Source organism: Hylaeus anthracinus, unplaced genomic scaffold (genome assembly GCF_026225885.1).
Source record: "Hylaeus anthracinus isolate JK02 unplaced genomic scaffold, UHH_iyHylAnth1.0_haploid 11994, whole genome shotgun sequence".
NCBI lineage: Eukaryota > Metazoa > Arthropoda > Insecta > Hymenoptera > Colletidae > Hylaeus > Hylaeus anthracinus.
The window spans coordinates 2,187,763-2,207,512 of record NW_026534341.1 but is presented as its reverse complement, the minus strand read 5'-3'; the positions used below and the strand labels follow the sequence as shown (position 1 = coordinate 2,207,512).

General features: G+C 41.7%; 2 protein-coding genes and 1 long non-coding RNA gene across 7 annotated transcripts in view; 1 reads left to right on the top strand and 2 right to left on the bottom strand.

Annotated features, from left to right (window-relative positions):
• The window catches only part of LOC128888722 (neurexin-1), a 400,486-nt gene that overhangs the window by 317,836 nt on the left and 62,900 nt on the right, over positions 1-19,750 (top strand). For all 5 annotated transcript variants that reach the window (XM_054145807.1, XM_054145804.1, XM_054145806.1 and 2 more), the window contains 3 exons: positions 412-520; positions 16,075-16,397; positions 18,041-18,332. In XM_054145807.1, the coding sequence (XP_054001782.1) occupies positions 412-520; positions 16,075-16,397; positions 18,041-18,332 (724 nt within the window). The remainder of the gene's footprint in view (positions 1-411; positions 521-16,074; positions 16,398-18,040; positions 18,333-19,750) is intronic.
• On the bottom strand, positions 16,069-18,171 carry LOC128888776 (uncharacterized). The gene is made up of 3 exons (XR_008460334.1): positions 18,034-18,171; positions 16,357-16,719; positions 16,069-16,208 (listed from the first exon to the last, which is right to left on the bottom strand). It is a non-coding gene; the product is annotated as an uncharacterized LOC128888776 (long non-coding RNA).
• The window catches only part of LOC128888764 (uncharacterized), a 1,988-nt gene continuing 1,809 nt past the window's right edge, over positions 19,572-19,750 (bottom strand). The window contains exon 3 of the mRNA XM_054145885.1: positions 19,572-19,713. The gene's annotated coding sequence lies outside the window, so the exon portion shown is untranslated. The remainder of the gene's footprint in view (positions 19,714-19,750) is intronic.

The window sequence follows — 19,750 nt, the reverse complement described above, 5'->3', positions numbered from 1 at the left end:
TGATTAACGTGGGAATTTCGTGTGGGCTGATCTCTTCGATGCTGGGAACATTCATCGATTCGACGTTTGAGTTGATGTTGACTTGGTAGGGGTGGTTTCGTGACTTCGGTAGGGGTGGAGTTTAGAATTTTTCGCTAGCGAATCGAAAAGAATTCAAAATATTGTGTACGACTCTGGAACAATGAATCGACACTCCAAATTAACAATTCGTAAATACATTAACGCGCTATGATAAAAATGGTAGAATTCGAAGAAACATTTGAAGGAACATGGAAAATTAAAAATAATTTCTAATATTGTATACGACTCTGGTACAATTAATAATCGTAAAGTCATAAATATATATTTATGCACAACGATGAGAATTGTACACCTTCAATTTCGCATCTAACGTAATACCTTTCGTTTCAGGTGCTGGTGGCCGGACAAGGTTTGAACGATGACATGTGGCACACGTTGCGATTTTCCAGGAGATCGAGTGCTATGAAGTTTCAAATTGATAACGAGCCTGCTGTACGAAGTAAGTCACTAGAAATTATAACGAATCATCCGAGAATTGTTAGGCGTGAATTCAAAAATTGTTAAATTATTTTTAACAATTCTTTCAACGTGTATACTTCGATTAGCACTCCGATTTCCGATTTGTATATCAACTTTTTTTAAATAAAATGATAGAAGTACTGCATTGGAAACTTCGCTATTGATTAAAAATTCTTAAAAAAATATATAAATTGACAGACATCGAGAGGGAGAAAATTTCAAATACTTAAAAACAAAAATGAAATGAAACTGTATTTCACGTTAAACGAGTGAAAACTTAACGCGATAACTGCTCGAATGTATTCTAGGAATCGCTATAGGGTGTTTTCATTCGTCACGTATTACCGGAATGAAATTTTTCTGTCGACATCAGGCTACCTCTTGTCTATCGACGCTATTCCGCGCGTTTCGCTTTTTCGGTTACGCCAGAGGCGTCATCGAGTCACACATCGGTGATCTCGTTCGTGCTTTTCGTTCGCGGACGAGGTACGAATACAAAAAGAGGCTCGTTCACGCTCGAATTCGGATCCGTTCGACCGCCAACGAGTCTGACCGAAGAGAGAAAATGTTTCCCGTCGACGTTTCGAGGCCCGATAATCGCACGCGCGTGTCGGTACATCGCGAATCGACGTAATCGACCATAAAGCAGACTGCGATCCACGAAACGCGAACGGAAAACCCCTTAAGGCGTGCACACCACACGATTAACCCTTTCTTCGTGCCGAACCAACAGGCTGGCATCATTCACACGATCTGCTCCCACATTTTTTAGTGTCAGTGATTCGAAACGTAGAGAATGGTAGAGTGCTAATTACACTAGTGTACAAAATAAAAATAAAGAATGTACATTCAATGCAACAATTATTTTTCTTATGTATTTTGGACTACTAAACTCGAAAATTGTAATGAAAATTTCTCTCCAATTTTTATAGGAAACGTTTATTTATTTAATTCGTTTCGATTGGAAATACGATTAGAAATAATTTTGGCGTTTGCTTCGTCTTCTGCCCTTCTTTGAGACCATTTCTCTTAAAAGAAACCTGAAGATCTCACGGAATAAAGATCGTTTCTCTTTAACCAAATTTTTTAATATTTATCTTCTCGATTATTTTCAAACAGCAGTATCGGAGGAAAATTTAAAAATGTGTCTTAGGACGAGCCACTGAATGGTCCCAGCCTCTAACCCCATCTAACGGGTACCCAGTAAATAATGTAATCGAGAACGAGAATCGCGAGCAGTAACTTCAGTAAAATTTCAGAAACAAAAGCAATCTGAAATTCGCTCGTCGCCATTTCCGACGCAGACAGTCCGAAAACTAATCAACTGTTTCGCAGCTGCATCGGACGTACAATTCGCTGTGCGAGAGACATATTCTTGAAAGTCGAACTTCGCGTCCCCGGATCGCTGGGATCCACGTTAAAAAATCACGGTGATTTTTTGGCCGACAGAGGGTGGTTATTTCGAGAATGCTTTCATCGAGCTTTTGCAGTCTCTTTTTTTTTTCTCGTTTTTCGATTGGTCCTTTTTTTTTTCATTCTGGTACCGATAGAATGCGAGTTCCTGACGCGAGTAAACAATAGGTTGGATAATCGAGAAAATGTTTTTTCGTTGAAAATGATGTAAATTCAATTTTTGACAAAATTGGGTTAAGGCTGGCCATGGTCGCGAACAGACATGACACAGTTTATTTTATTTTTAACCAACTTCGAAAAGAGGAGGTTACTCTATTCAACATGTATATATATATATATATTTAGTCACACTTTTAGTCAATTTGTTGTTTGAATAAATATATATATATTTAGTCACACTTTTAGTCAATTTGTTGTTTGAATCGTAGTTGAAAGGGTGTCACTTTGTTGCATTCGCAAGATACAATCACTGTATCCAGTAAAACAAGAAATAATTCTGCTGTAATAGCTACGATAGATCGTCGCTATTACAAAGAGTTTATACTTCCCTCTGTTGTCTTCGATGACTTCTGCGTTATCAATATAAAGCACCTAAAACTACGCATCCTCAAAATCAAAATCAAAATAAAACGGTTCAGTAGTTGTATCGAAATGCAGAGAAACAAAATAAATAAAAAATCGGAGAAACGTAAAACTTTCCATAAAAAAAAAAAAAGTCATCGCGAGCCAACGAAACTGCTTCGAAATTGCTTTTTCCTGGTTCCGATTCGTAAAAATGTTTCGTTTAAAGGCGAAATAAGTAGGGAGCACGCCGCGACAAGGAAGCCTTTGTTCCGCGATCTATCGAACGTTCCTCATCGCCTCGAACCTAATCGGATTGCCTTTCATCGCTGGTAACAGACACTCGAATCGAAACGCGACTACGATGCCGTTGCTATTTACGATACGCGATCGTCGTCGACGCAACGCTTCGAAACCAATCAAGTGTTTTACGTCTGGTATCGACGCGCAATTTACTCCTGCAACTCTGCCCGCGCTCCTTACCTGTTGTTCCCAAACTTTCTCGTTTCATTTGCGTCGGTACACAACGTAACGGAATCCGGGAAATTTACGACGAACCCGTTGAATTCTCAATGTTATCGCGGTTCACCTTTCCGCGTTTTCCCGTTAAGCGTGAAAATACAATTTTTTGAAGCATCCACGTTGAATTTTTTACATTTCTCTTTTATTTTTAGCAAATTTCGATTCCATTGTTTTCGTTCTATCGCATTCACGCGGTGTTTTTTAACGATAAACTGCGGACGTATTGTTTTTCGATTAGCGCGCGTATTTCGTCGTTTCCAAAACGACAGGATCGGTCGAAATATTCTTTCGCTGGCTGAAGCGAAACAAACAGAAATTCGTTTCCTCTGTGAACAACGTCGCACGTAAAACCGTTACCAGTCTGCCAGAAGCAGTCGACCACCCCCGAATCGGTCGGAAACATTCTTCGGGAACGTGCGTCAAGTTTGAAACATATCTTTTTCAAATTGTTTTTCGACCAGCACCGATGGAACTTGATCTTGAAGTTATTATTGAAACGATATTGGAAGGCTAGGTCTTTATTCGTTCTTGAAATTAATATTTAAAGAAATCGATGACCACGATCAAATTCTCTCGAAATTTTTCGAAATTTCAAAGAAGATCATTTATTTTTATCGTTACATTGTAACAAATTTATAAAATACGTTCTTACGTTTCGAGTGAGTTGACGAATATTATTTACAGAAGTGAAACAAAAGAAGTAACCAAAAAATAAAAATTAATATCCTAGACACTTCCAAACAACGAAACTTTCAATTCGCTTCACGTTTGTTTCATTCGTTCCTCATTCTTTCAATACAATTCTGTCCATCCACTAGGCGACGGATCAACTCCTGAAAAAAAAAAAGAAAAAGATTTGTTTCTCGTGTACGGTTCCCTCTAATCCTTGTACTTACGTTTCCCTTATACCTGAACTTGTTTCGTATAGGCTCTCGAAAAAAAACGAATCTCGAGGGTTGGAAAACGTTCCGAGTCGAATCGCGCGACTGGTCGACGCGGGAGTGTGATTTAATAAATTCCTGTCGGCGGCACAGTTGTTGTGCGAGACTTCCACGGAATACCCCGTTTAATTGCGAGCACGCGGTATTAATTCTAATTGATGTTAATTAAAACAGACACGGAACACCAAAGCCTCGCGTTTCCGCGCGCGATGTATCATTTTACCACTCGACTTTGCATTTTGCAGGTAATCAGTTTCGATTAGCCTTCGCGCGGGAAAAACGATCGAATTAATAACGGTGTTATGGATGGAACAGCTGGGAAGTCGTGCTTCTTTAAGGGAAAACGCAGAGGCCAAGGTTACCAGTAATTATTCAGACAACATTTTCAAACTTTGTACTTTTCATATAGTTTTCGACGCCGAATTCAATGGCGCGAACAAAGAAGTGTACGAACAATTTTTGTTGCATTAAAAAAAAAAAATTGTAAAATTACACGGAAGAAGCGATCGTAGAGAAACGTTTTAATACAGAGACCAAAATTAGACCTGAAAACATTGCGCAAATATACGAGGCTTGGTCTGCGACAAAAACGAGTTTTGTTAATGAATGAACTCTGTATCTTCTGATAACACAGCGAATTTCTATTCGACATCAACTGTGGAACTGTTTATTCAGGACCTACCTTAGAATCCTTAGAATCAAACCTTAGAATCAAAATCCTTGCAATCATACAGTTACACGGAACAAATTATTCTAGACATTTTTTTACCGGAGAGGGTTGAAGTCACAGCTAAAAAATTGTACGAATATACGAACCTTGATTTTAAAACTAAAATTAATTTGAATAACGAATTAATTAATCCATCGCACGTTACACAAGTACGCGACAGCGTCAGAGATGCTAATTCCACCGTCCCGTTACTTCCTTTCTAACGTGTCGCGGATCCACCCTTGAGCATTCGTTTCGATCGTGCCTGGAGCGCAGCTTCTCCAACGATGCTGGCCCCACCGTACAATATCGTATTTCAAAATCCCTATTTAGCATAAATATTCGGGCAACAGCCGAGGCGACGGGCAGCAATTCCGCCAGGAATTCCCGCGTTCAAGCTCCGAAAGGGATGGAAGGACAATAAGCTCGCGGAGAAAGAAATACGAAGGAGCGGAAAAGTAAAGGAAACTGGAGAGAATAAAAACTGGAAAGTAAATCTAAAAGCACGGAAGTAAGCGCGGCAGTGGGGCGGTGGCGGGGTTGGAGGGATATTTAATGGAAAACGGAAGCCAGGTCCGAGGGAATTTTATTAAGATTTCGTATCGGGATACCGATATTAGAGGAGAAAAAGAAAGCATCTCGAAAGGGAATATCAGTTTCCGCGTTGGGAAATTTTCGAGGTGAAATTATATTTCAAAGATGGCGCAAAGATGGACTCTTCTGGTACTAAAGCAATTTATGAGTTTGGCGTGCTTCGAAGAGAACGGTTCACTGAATTGAGAATATTTTTCGTGGGGATCTATTCATTCAGGCGTAGATAAATAATGGACAGAACAGAAAGACACGTTATATTTACCTCTGTGTCGAACGTAATTAATTATTAATTATCTACTATTTATTTATCCTCTCGTAAAATGAGAAAATAGTAAAGTAGCAGAGGTCCACGCGAATAATAATGAATCTAAGATAAAAGAAAAGAAATATCTCAATTACGACTACTTTCAGAAATAATCTTTCCTTGTTAATAAACAGTTTCTTGATTTTCGGCGCACCAACGACGCGGTTTGTCCAGCACGAAATCAACAATTTACAACCGGCTCTGGTTTACCAAAGCCACGTTCGTACCGAGACTACCTTACGCGTATGACGAGCCTGTTGTTCGGTGGCGGTCCGACGTGATTTACAGACGGGGAAGTGGCCTTGAGCGGCCAATTAAATTTACCGCCGACTATAATATCTCGCCGGACATCAGGGTGTCCTGGGACCGACTGCGATTCGGTTAATAAAAGTCGCGAAAGAGAAATACGAGGGAAACGGGAACGGCGGGAAAGCTACCCACGCCAGTCCAATCGAATTTCCCGCGAACGTATAAATACCATGGAAAATTCACCCTTCGATAATCAATTTCTACGTCGTGATTTATCAGTCGTTGGGCTCGCCGTCGCGAATCATTCGGCCCGACAAGATTTATGTAGAGCTTGCCCCGCGATACTTTCGTTTAGTAACAGGACGGCGGCTCCCTCTTCCCTTTCCTCTTCTCGACTGGAAAATAATTTTCCTTCTCTCCTCTATCACCGTGAGTGTATCATATTTCTTGGAAATTATCGACAGTTCCATTTCCATTATGAAGCACCGCCGAGTCCCGCGCGTACAAGTGGCACCGTTTAAATCATACTGTTTCTGCGGCGGAACAGAACGGATAGCAGTTTCATGCATCGAGGTACTTATCGATTGACAACGACGTTGAGTAATTCACGGTCAGAGTCGACGATTTTTCAATCCTTTCGCTTTTGGAGTTGTCCGATGGGATACGAGCGAGACGAGAGCGATCGAGTCGGTTTCTTAAGAAGGGAAAAGGTTTTCTTGACGAAATGGGGACGAATTTGACGATTTTTCGTTTTATCGAACATTTCCAGTGACAAAATGTGCACGTCGCTTATCGAACAAACCTTCGCGACACTTATCAACGTTCGTTTATTTTCATTTATTTTCATTTATTCGTGCGTCAACGATACATTTTTACGCAAAATTCAACTCTCTCTCGAACAACAAAATCAAAGATTAGACTTCCATTTAAAAAAAAAAAAAACACGGCGGCCCTTGTGTGATGGCCGACGAAAATGTGTGTTGCCGAGGACGTTTCCTCTTGGTACACCCATTTTCACCTATACAAATCCGACTCCAAAAATATTTAAAATTGAGCGATTCATCCTTTATACCACTCACCAAAACTCTCATTTTTCGAGCGAACCCTCGATAAAGACTTCCTCCTTGATAAATAACGATCTAACCCATCGATTCCCCATGAAACGGAATAATTTCTTTCGGCAAATGGCTTGCGCCGACGTTTTCTACGGTAGATACGCGAACGAACGTGACTTCGGGACGGATGCTTCATCCGACTGTAATGACGTCGGGTGAGCGGGGCGAAAACTCGCGGCGATCGTTGCCGCGTAAAGTGCAGCACTCGCGTTAAAAAATTAGAAACCTCGAGTGTTTCCGCGCCCGGAAGTTCAGAGACGCGTAAAACGCGGGAGGGCGGCGGAGGGCGTTTTATAAAAACGACGGGACGCGCATGTGGAACGGAAGCGACGAGGGAACGCCGGCGAGTTCCGCGCGGCATTCAGCGAAACTTAAACACTGGCAGCCACGGTCGGAGCGAGAACGTCAACTTTTTTATAATCAAGTTGAAATTGTTGCAACGACGCGGGAGGCTGTGTGAAGAAGAAGCTAGAAATAAATGTTTCTTTTTTTTTCTGGTAATGTTTCGGTGGTGCCTCGCGGACGCGATTTCAATTTCGTAAAATGTTAAGGCAGGAGGGAGATGAGGGAAATAGGGTGAACGGAGTTTTAGAGCAGCTTGTATCGTCTGTGGACATTTATAGCATGAGTGTTTCGAATCGTGGCAAGTGTGATAATTAGTGACGGGGCTTTTTTTACGCCCTCGATCGTGAGTTTAAATGGCTCTGACGTTCGAGCCTGGTTCGCAGCCTGTATTGAAGGTTTCTTTATATACGATAGTTTGTCGTGTTTAGAACGTATAAGAAACATCGAATAAAATTACACATAAATAAAATATCGCGTGTAATTTAATTTGTCGACTTTTGCTATCGAAAGCTGTTATGGCACTTTGAAGCTTAAATCTAGTATCGTCGTATTTGTCACGCGTTTATTGAAGAGAATATTTCTATGTCAAACTGTACTAGACACGATTTTAATTTCAATTTTAATACTTTTGTATTTGTATCGTAGCGAAACAAAATCTCGTAGCCAAGTACGCTGTATTAAATTGTACTATACAAGATTACCGGATAAGTCTACTTCGATTCAATTTAAATTAACTATATTTGTCTTGATACAATTTTAGTATAATAGCAAAATTACATCGTCGAAGACACTCTATTAAATAATCGTAGATCAGAGTAAAAACGATCTTTCTACTTCTTATCATCCATTTGAATTAAATCTCGCTCGACTCGATTTAATTTAATAGTAACAACTTTTAATATTTGGATTCCCTGTACACTAAAGAAAAGTCAAATATTCCCAGAGATTAAGAAGATTAATCCGATTAAGGTTGTATTTAACGCGACAATTTATATAATTGTCTCCCAGGCGCGACAACTTGTTGATTTACTCGAAACGAAGAAACGGCTCTTTTAAATTGCGCGACTCACCGTTCCGGTACGGCAGTTTGTCGTGCATCAATTTGCATATTGCAGCTACGTGGACAACGGCGGGTCGGGGGCTCGAAAAGTTGCGTGAAATATTGCCCCGGGAAATTTTTAATTTCGAGCTCTCTCCCGGGCGAGCATCGCCGTCGATCTTGCGAAACTTTCTCGACGATTTTCCTTAATTATTCAAATACCCGGTGGCCGGGAAACGGGCGTACAACTTTCGCGGAAAACTTCGCGAAGAAAGTACAACCGGGAGCGCTTCGGGGATGGCTTGATATTTTCGATAATAATTTACGGTTTGACAGCACCCGGAAGTATTAAGCTCGACGCTCTTGTGAATTATCGACAGCCACGCGGGAAAGTAACTTCGCGTGCACTTTTCGTTACAACGGTGTTCGGCGTGCATTAACGGGACCGCATTCGAGTTAGTTTCCTAGGAAACGTCAAGGTGCGAAATGATTGTGAAAGACGTTGTTTCAAAGTTCCTAAATTGGTCTCGTTTACCTGGATTCTTGAGGCAGCTTGTGAATTAAATCGTTAGCTTGATATTTTTATTAATTTTTCAAATTACATTCTAGTTGGCGGAGTATGTAGGAACCGTTTATGTTCGGGATAAAATGGATCGTTGAAGAAAATGTATACGCTCGAGCTACGTCGAGACGCCGAACTTTATCAACCGAACATTTTTTAAAAATGTTCCAAATCGTTACTAACCAATAAGTAACTGTAGTTTGTGATTTCAGTCAACGATCGATTACGTTTCTTTTGACTAGCAAATTCGCATTCGTGTGCGGATGACCTAACAGTTTCCGAAATATTGCAAAATATTGCAACCTCGAAAGAATAAATTTTTAATATTCTCACGGTAAACGCACACGGTAAACGCACGCAACAATCGCCATTACCAGCTTCCTCGAGAGTACGAAAAATGTTCGCTAAAGGTTTCCGTGATTTTTTTCATAACGCTACATATAGAGTGTCGCGTTTGGACGCAGCTGATTGGGTCGTCGGCGCATCGACGACCAGCTAAAGCCCCCTACCGTCCCCGTCCCCCCCCCCCACGTAGCGAGTATGTCCTGGAAAATCTTCAATTAGCATTCATAAGAGCGTCCCGATTCAAAGGATCGCCGCCTGAATGCAAACAGCCGCGTCACTGGCTGGGGGTCGCTGGCGGGTGCATTTGGAATTTGTGATTTCATCCCGCGACCGCTCCAGGAAATTTGTAATTTAACCCGGGCGCCGCGCGGCCTCTCCCCGCGACCGAAGAAAATTGCGGAAGGTGAGCTACGAGGTCGGGGGAGGGGAACAAGCCGAGACCCTAAAAGTTTTCGAGTTTGAATCGCGGCAAGAGCTGGAGGATCAGCGTCCTATTCTTATGCTTCCCGCGAGAGACACGGGACGAATAATTCTCTCGGAGATAAGGATTTACGGGTGGAACGTCGATTACGGGAGAATCGCTATCAGCAGTCATTACATGACGGGGAATCCTAGATCTGTGAAGTTTTTGTTAAAATTTAGTATTTGATTTCGGCGGCGATTGGTGTGGGAATGAGATTTAATAAATTTAATATAATAACTCTAACAGAGGATTACCAACGAAGCATAATTTTGGATAATTCTTGCCAGGGGATGATCGATACAGAATGATTTTTAATAATTATTCCAGCATGTTCGATACGGAATAAATTTGAACGATAGTTTTGTCGGAGCACGATTGACGCGAAACGAATGGTAACAATGATTCTAACGTGGAATAATTGTACATCGATTCCTCGAAAAACGCATTCGACTGTCGGTCGGCAAGGAACCACGCGAAACGCGCATTCGAAATCGCGGATCGATCGACGGAAGAAGAGCCAGCCGTGCCGCGGCCGATGCCACCGGAATAACGGAATTCCTGACGTCGTCGAAAACCGACCCACCAACCCCCGATGCCATTTTTATTTCGCTCGCGCCATTTGTCGTTCTCCCCCGCAGCGCGCAGGGGGTCCGTTCGTGCGCCTTCTGCATCGACGGAGAAGTGCAGCGGCGTGTCCTTTTTCATAAATAATCGGCCCGGAAGCGCCGCGACGGGAAGCGCATCCCTTCCAACCGCCCGCACCCTTTTCCTGCGGAATTTGACGTCTCCTGAATACGGCATTCGCGAAGAATACTCGGAATTATTCAGATTCGACGGGAGGATATTTTCTCCGACGCGACGGTTCCCTGACTTTTATCGGAAGAAAAGTCTGCGAGGGTTTCTTTAAGGCTTGTTTCGTCCATTAAAGGATACCGCGGGGTGGAGGGGGTAGGATTGAGATTAAATTTGTTACTTTCTTGGGCGATCCAAGGGTGCCTGAAGCGTGGTTGAATTAGATTTCTTTCGGTATTCGTTATTTGGCCAGGGACGAATGAAGATATTTATTCGGGGCGAATGTATTCGTTGAATTGCAGCGAACGTATTTATTCGGAGTGTGATCTTTCAGTGAACGACGAGTAGAAGCGTTTATTCGAAGTGTCTTTCAGGGGGGTGACGAATAGCAATACTCGTTTAAAGTATGGTTTTTCGTTGAATGGTTAAATGTGTTCGTTAAAAAAAAAAAAGAAACTATGAAGATATTTATACGAAGTGAATGTATTCGTTGATCAACTATACAAATATTTATTCGAAGTAAATGTGTTGGAGAGTAAATCGCGACTACACCGTAATATAATTCACTGAGTAAAATATAAACAACGATATGTATTTCAATATGACACGTTTACTACGGTATGAAAAACAAAAAAGAGGCACACTAAAAAGGTTCGTGATTGGAAATATCCACGACAAAATGTACCCGTCGGATAACTAGGAAGTTACGTTTATTGGAAGTATGTACGTTTATAATAATTGATTAAGGTACGAAGAATGTGGAGGGAAATTAGAAAACTTGTACAATTCCAAGCTCCTCGTGAAATATTCCAATTCGATCTGAAAAAATCAATACCAACAATAAAATTGTCACCTACTATATCACTGAAGCGAAGCTTTTTAAAATAAAAGATTAATGCAAGCGTCAAATATATTTACATAAATATAATTCCAATTGGAGGGGAGGTCTATCAATTACTATAACCTGATACACCAGAAGCTTTAAATCCGTCTTGGATAAATTTTGTTGTGAATAAGATAAACTAATGGATGCAGCTTTATGCGAGCACTAGTCGCTATTAAATATAATTAAAAACAACCGAAAATAAATATAATTCCAATTGGAGGGGAGGTCTATCAATTACTATAACCTGATACACCAGAAGCTTTAAATCCGTCTTGGATAAATTTTGTTGTGAATAAGATAAACTAAAGGATGCAGCTTTATGCGAGCACTAGTCGCTATTAAATATAATTAAAAACAACCGAAAATTATGGTCCGTTCCGTGTATCAGTGTTTATCGGCCATAGCTTGCCAGCACGGAAAATCCAATCGGCTCGAACAAGGTAGGCATAAAGTTTCGATGCGTTGCATCCAATCTCTTGTAAACCTGGCCATAATGCATCGGAGTGTATCTAGGACGGCAGTGTATTGCTGCCTATAACCGATAACCGACGCCGCGCGTCGGTGTACGGCACGCCAGTGCGTAATTGCATTTCGCGTGCGAACATTGTGCGTCCATTGTAACGGTACCATCCCACGGTGGGCCGAAATCCCCCAAACGTGACCAGAATACGAATTTATGACGTTTTTTTACAATCAACCCCGTGAAACTGGACATTTGAGTCTATATTTGCATAGCGTAACCGTAAAATTAAACAAATTAACTTTAGGACGAATAACTCGGATTTTTATTAACGACTATATCGATAAGTACCTACACCTGTTGGTGCAGCGTTTATAACAATATAATCGGTTCGTGGGAGCTATCTATGTACGCATTATTTCGTGTAATTAACTAGGGTAATTAAAGGACGAAAAATAATTTATCTGACGCCTAACGATACCATCGTGTCTGACCATTATCTCGTTCTACTTCAGCCCAATGGACGAGGCAAGTCAGTTGCGCCTCGTACAAAGGCTCGGTCTATATTTTCATATGTTTATGACACGTTCACAGTTATTTGTTTATGTGAAATATGAGCCGATTACTACCGAATTTTGCCGAAATAAATCGATGTCAGACGGGTGCCATCCACGCCCCGAACATCAGAACCCTTCTTACCTATAGCAGCAGTTTCTGCTCGGTCTATGTCTTTATATGTCTATGATTCCACCGTGGGATTGTCAGCCATTTTACACGCGTTCCACTCGGCCTCTGCGCGAAATTTTCATCGTTGCACGGATGTCGGCCAATTTTCCAGCACTTTTCCTTCGCCGGTATGAGAAAAGTTCTCGCGTTGGACGTTCGAGTGGGAGAATTACGGCGTTCCCGTTAAATACTCGCGAACGAGCATGTTTCGAGAACGAATTTTGATGAATTCGAAGGAATTTAAGTGGCTCGATATTTCAGAAAATGGAAGTCAGACAATTTTGAGAAATCGCTAAACTTTAAGAGAGATCATTCGCGTTCTAAGGGCCACGAAACGGGATCTAAACCGTAGGCGGTGTGCTATTGTCAAGTAGGAGCACGTTCGCCGGAGAGCATCATACGTCCTCGATAAATTGAGACACCCAAACCTGCTGGCCCAGTCCTCGGATCAGCCTATTAATGGATGGCGAGTGCCAGCAATATTGAGTTACGTGGCAATACCCTAAATTGCTTGACCGCCTTAGCGTCACCCCAAGCTCCACACGGTCTTCGCAACAATGCTCGCCGGTAACATCGATCTCACGATAATTACCGCTCGCCTGAGTGCACGTCCTTGTGTTCTTACTACAGGAGCCGCCATATTGACAAAGATATTGCCAAGGATGCTTAGTGCTCTGATACACAAGCGACATGCAGAGCCTGAGACAAAGCACGGGCGAGCAACGATAGATCGACATCGATGCTTGCACGAAAACCTCCGCAATTGCGTTACGAATGAAACGGTCAATTTCCAACTACTCTCAAGTCAGAAATACGAGTCGAGTTACTGTTATTCCAGTTCGAGAGTCCACCTTAATTATTATATTGAAACCTCCATGATCGCGTTGCGAATAGATTAATCGGTTTGCAATGACCGAAGCTCGAGAAATAGGTAGCGATAGGTACTCGGACTCCTCGTTTAAATAAATTTTGTTTCATTAAACGGACCGAGCGCAAAATTTCTTTCTTACGGATTTGAAGAGCGCATAAATAGGCAATTATGCGATTTTTTTGCTTGAATTTGATTGAAGTCGGAGGACTAGCCAGGCATACGTAAAAATAGAGCCAAAGATAGGAGCTAAATGTGAAACGCAATTTTCTTTAATTAATGACATAGCGAAGACTAAGTAGCTTTCTATTGGGCTTGTCGCTTTAACAAGTGGACGGCATTGTCTAGCAACAAGTAGAGCTAGAGACAAGCTCTAGATCTGGAATTATCTTTAATGACACAGATAACGAAGACATGACTAATTTTCTATTGGTCTGTTATCTCGATAGTCGCTCGATAAATCAAATGTCTTGCGTCAATCTAGCGTTAATAACGAACAAATCGCTCTAAAATAACACCGATAAGTAATCGCCGCTCCTATAAATAAACAAAGAAAACGTAGCAGCTTATTTTAAAGAAGATTCTTACAATTAATCGTGCCCTTACTATTGGCTTTCGCTTTAATCGTTGGCCGACCGTACGTCAGAGCCAGCGGGTGAAGTGTATGTTGACAAATCGCAAACAACGCGTAGCTCATGTCCCAAATTACAATGCCGGGCAGCCGGTTGTGATCTGTTAAGGGCCGCCTCGACTAACGACCGACAGAGCCGATCGCGAGCCAATCGAACGGCGTTTAATTGAATCGTAAATTGACATCGAACAACGATCCGTGGAATCCGTCGGACCGCAGACGCTGATCAAATCGAGGAGAAGAGTGCCGGCCCCTCTACCATCGTTCCTCGAAGACACGTGCACAAGCGTTCTAATCACGATCCTCGCAATTTCGGGGAAACCTTCGTTACACGAAGTTTCGCTACTCGAACTTACATGCACCGACGGCGAAATCGGCTTCGCCCACGTTCCGTAACGCGTTGGGAATTTGATTATAACTTTCAGAGTGCTTATCCCACGACCAATTGAAACCGGAGCAACCGGAGAAATTATAAGTGAATCGAATCGATTTCGGACTGGACATGGTGACATTTCCGAAATTGGGAAACGTCATTGGCGAACGTTAGCGTCAACGGTTTCCGAGAGCATTTTGTGGAAGAGTAAGGTTTAGGTAAGGTTTAGATTAGGAAACAGAAGGCGACTATGGTTGCACGTGCGTGTTGACCGATAGAAATTTCGGAACGACATTAAATAAATAGTATTCCACGCGGATAAAGTTTCTTAAACCGGTGGATTAGTGATAATTCAGAACAGAGAAAGAAAATAAGAAAATATCCTATACATAACAGTAACAGGCCTATAAAGTTGCAACAATCCCACCTACCACGTTTTCGATATGCTTCACATATTCCACTGTATTTTTAAGAAATATTCCCAACCCCACGACCGCTACCACTTATCGCAAACTAAGAAATCTGTTGTTCGACCCCATTGCAAAACGAGGATTTTATTTTAATTTCCCACCAAAGTGCGATCTCCTTCCTTCCCAACCACTTTCTATGCAGTCATTCACAGGCAACTTGGTACATTTATTATATCAGCGACGCCTGTCGATACCTACATCGGCGCTACTAATTTACAAAGTTGGCGGCATTGTGCGCGGAGACAATTAAGCTTAATAGCTCGGCCGGGTCCGTGAAGATTCTCGCGAAGAACAGCGCCGATATCGAGTCTTCATTGTCCCCTGCGCCGCCGTCGTAGGGACAATCCCGGGTCTGGCTAATAATTAAAATAGTTTCCGTGTAACTTCCACGAGAAGGGACGGTTTGGTTCGAGTTTCGCAAGTATACTCGTCCGTGCCCGCTACGGGACAATTCTTATTAATGGCTTTTGTCTTAATCTCGTTTCATTCTTATTTAGAGAAGCACGGCATCGAATCCACCGAAACTCCCGCGAACACTCGAGGCGAACTAAATATAATCAATCGTAAACTGGATCAAAATTACAACGTAACGAGAATCATCATGGAACGATACCTGCGCTACCGTGCACGATCATTATTGATTTGTTTTTGAGGGGGGTGGGTGTTGCGCGTGATCGTTGGAACACGGGACAGGGGAAATAAATGGAAATTCGGGGATTCTGATAGGAACCGAGTAAGGTTCCGTCGTATTTGATATGCTGTATTTAATAATTTAAATGCATCAAGAGCTAGCGAGCAATAACGCAGTTTAAATAGAAATTATTTCACAGTTTCAAGCAATTACATCTAGAGCTGACCAGTATTCGTATAAATTAACTAGAAGTCGGTTATATTATATTTGGGAACACGAAAGATCAACTTCGGGTCCATTTCTCTCGTCTATTACACGGAATTATAAAAAACCGTTTGCAATATTTAGAAAAAAAAAAGTGAAATCACAACAACATGTTGAATTTCATAGAAATAAACGACGTTCAGCTCTCGTGACCATAAATTGAATGAACGTCCGTTCGATGGAGGAAATTAATATTTAATAAATTAATATGGTAATATTCAATTTCCAGGATTAATTTACCGTTAAGTAACCACTGGTTTCTATTCGACAGCCGAAGCACAGCTGGGGAAACAAGGCATTCTGGAATTCCGTATGCTGTACGTGGGCGGTTACTCTCACGCCGGAGAGGAAATACCTCACTTCGTCGGGCAATTGCAGCAAATCTGGTTCAACGGGTATCCTTACCTGGAAATAGCGAGGAGTTCCGGAAATCATCAGACTGCTCATCAAGGCGTCACGCCCATCATTAAGGTCACGGGGAAGTTCGGCAAGAGGAACCATCCCGTTCACTTTCCGGTGACCTTCACCTCGAAGCACACGTTCGTTGGATTACCTGTGCTCAAAGCGTACGTGGAAACGAACATATACTTCCAGGTATGAATACTTCAATAACCAACACCTAATTCGACAACTAATTTTTCTTCGTATCTCCAACGAAGGGATGGGAAATAGGAATATCGTTTCCTATTTCGTAACCATTGGTCTTTCGAACGTACTCTAAAACACGAGAACAATTTTTAAAAACATTCAAAAATTTTAACGGAACAGTTTAAAGCGTGAATATACAGAAAAATATTTCACGATCTCTCGTTCTCTTTCAGTATCCATTACTAACATAGTAACGTAACTTCTCTCATATTTCCCCGTCGTTCAGAAATTAGTTTCAATGTTAGACTCGTTTGGAAAATTCGAACGCCTGAAACATGAATAACCATAAAAAACATAAATAATTTTACGAAGCTCACTAAACGATTAAAAACGCACCCCGAAGCGTCGTACCGACAAAACGAAACCCGCGTCCCTCGTAAAATAAATCAGCGATCAAAGAGGTCATTAACTTTTCGAGTAAAAGCAAGCACGGGACCTGGAATAGCTTAAAAGAAAAATCACGAAAAATCTGTCTCAATCATCCCTCGAAAATTTCAGCCACCGCTCGACCTCAAAAGAAATGGAATGTCGACGATGACGCGTCCCCACAAAAGGTTACCCCAATTAGAACCTCCCCCGCGTCCTTCCGTCGACCAGTCCACGACTCGATGCCAAAACTCTGGATTAATCGTGGCACGTGTCACGGCTGTTCCACGTAAAAACCCAATCACGTCCCTTCGCGGCGAGTGACGGACAAGCTCCTCTGGCCATCACCTTCGTAATTACGCTCTCCAGCCCGTAATTGACGGGATATCTGCTTTTTCCGCTGTCTTTCATCGGTACCCTGACCGCGACGCTTTGATAACGCCGGGGGAAAACGCGATCGGTTCGCGTAATCAAACGTACTCGTCACGGGCTATCGCACAACGACTCGTTGTTCGCCGTTGTGTAAACGTTTCCTGCGGTCAGCGCGAAGGAGAGATGATGAAATCGCCGACGCGAAAATCGGGATAATTAAAACGCGACGCCGGAGCTCGCCGGCTGGATTTTGTCGAAATAATTGCCAACCGGGCGGTATCCGCGGGGGCTAAGTGCACGAATTAGACCGATTGGAATTTTTTTTCTTTAATTGGGTCTCGCTGAAGAAGAGCCCCCACGCGCCCGAATGGAACGCGAATTACTGGATCGGGAACCTATCGGAATTTTTTTTAAAATGGGATCGTTTCACCGACGAGATTCTCTGCCGTGGAAAATAATGAGGGATCGATCGCGAAACTTTGATTTTATTATCGGGAGATACTCGGAGGAGAGATTTTTTCACTTTTTCAAAAGAAAGAAACAAAGGTAGCGTGGAAAATACTGCGGCACCTTTACCTTTACCTTGTTAGCGTCCTCTTTAAGACAGAGAGTAAAATTACATACGTGATGTAAATTAGTAGTTACTTGACAGGAAGTTCCGTAATATATAGATTTGTTTTTGTACGATTACTGGACATTTACTTGTTTATTGTCTACTTGATTATTGTCTACTTTGAATAGAGTACTTTGGAGCGCGGATACAGAAAAGAATATTTCACAATCTCGATGCTACGTCACGAAGAGGAGATGTATTTATTTTCTCTACTGAATCGTTATTCTTTACCTTGCAGTTCAAGACACGCGAGGCAAACGGCTTGATACTCTTCAACGCTGGAAGGGAACGCGACTTCATCGCCGTGGAGTTGGTGAAGGGACACGTTCACTATGTGTTCGACCTAGGTGATGGACCAGTCAAGGTCAGGGACAGCTCGAGGTCGAGCCTGAACGATGGGAAGTGGCACGCTGTCAGCATCGGTAGGCCAGCGCCTAAGAGGCACACGCTCGCCATCGATGACCATGTCACCGCTGTCAGTAGCCAGGGCAGCAACGAAAACCTCGATCTTGACGGGATCTTATATATCGGTGAGTAGAAGGTTCATATGTTATACTGTAAACTGTGCAAATTCTTATTTAGCCTAAATTTTTCTAGACACGTTCGCGAAGATTTTATTTTGCATAAAGCTCCGCAGTCTGTTAATGAGAAACGTTTTTTCAAAGGGACCTTTGGACTTTGTTCTTTAATAAAACACAAATAGCGTAGGAGTATATCCGATTTTATGTATTCGTTGTAATAATTGTACACCGTCACTGCACCGACGAAATGAAATTCTACGACTCCTTTCGTACAACTCTTTAGTTTCTCATCTCTCGTTTCCAACTGACAAGTAAGCATTTTCTGGAAATTGAATACAAGCGATTGGTACCGCTAATCCAATCAAGAATTCTATCAACTGGTATTTCATGTTTCTATAGTAGAAAATATTTTGTTCGTGTCGATAAAGTAAATAGTGTCGATGATATTGAGATTTCAGAAATAAAACAGTACCAGTAGAAAATTAGCCTGAGTCTGATCGCATTAGGCCCGTATTTAATTATGATTCGTGTTTATAAACGTTATGGCCACGTGCTACGAAATATCGTTGAACTTTGATCGAAGGTAATGTATATCTAAAAGGAATTCTCAAACAACGAATATCTCGAAATATTATTTAATAATCTACAACTCCGTCGATACATCGGATATTCTCGGATAAAATTATAAAACAAGAGTCATTAGGGATCGCGTCATGTCGCAAAAATGAACTCACCGATCGGACATATTTGTAAACGTATAAATAACAATGATGCGGATGCTCGTTTCTTGACAGATAACAATAATTACCGAAATTATCTCGCTACGCTCCGAATGAAATAGATTGCAATCAAAGCGACGACCGAAATACGAATTAGAATCGACAACAAATGTCACAGTTTTCAGTTAATTAACGTGAATGACGCGCTACTAATTAGCCAACCTTGTGGAAACAGGAAGTTGCACACCTGCACCAGGTGCGTCTGTGAAGTCAAAAAGAAACTGAAAACTTTGATCGCAATTCGAGATGTATAATCGCTAATTGCGAAGAGTCGGTTGCATAACAATTCTGTACATCGTTCGTCGTTGTTGTTTCATTCTTCTCCGCCATTGAATATTTGTTCGAAAACGGAGATTTTTAAGGTTTATATACATAGAGATGTTAGAACAGCGTATTTATTTGAATACAAGATTTAACGAGAATAGATCGACACGATGCGAGTGAGGTTTCGAGAAAGAAATACAACGTCTCTGCTAGAAATTGTTTAATTTCGAAGAATTGTTAACATAACGTTCAGCAGCTTTCTTGAGATACCTGTCACGATATCGTATTATTCGAATATAAGATTCGATAGAATTGAGACGATGCGATTTAAGATTCTAAAAAAAAAACTATTGCGATTACATTAGAAATTGTTTAATTTAGAAA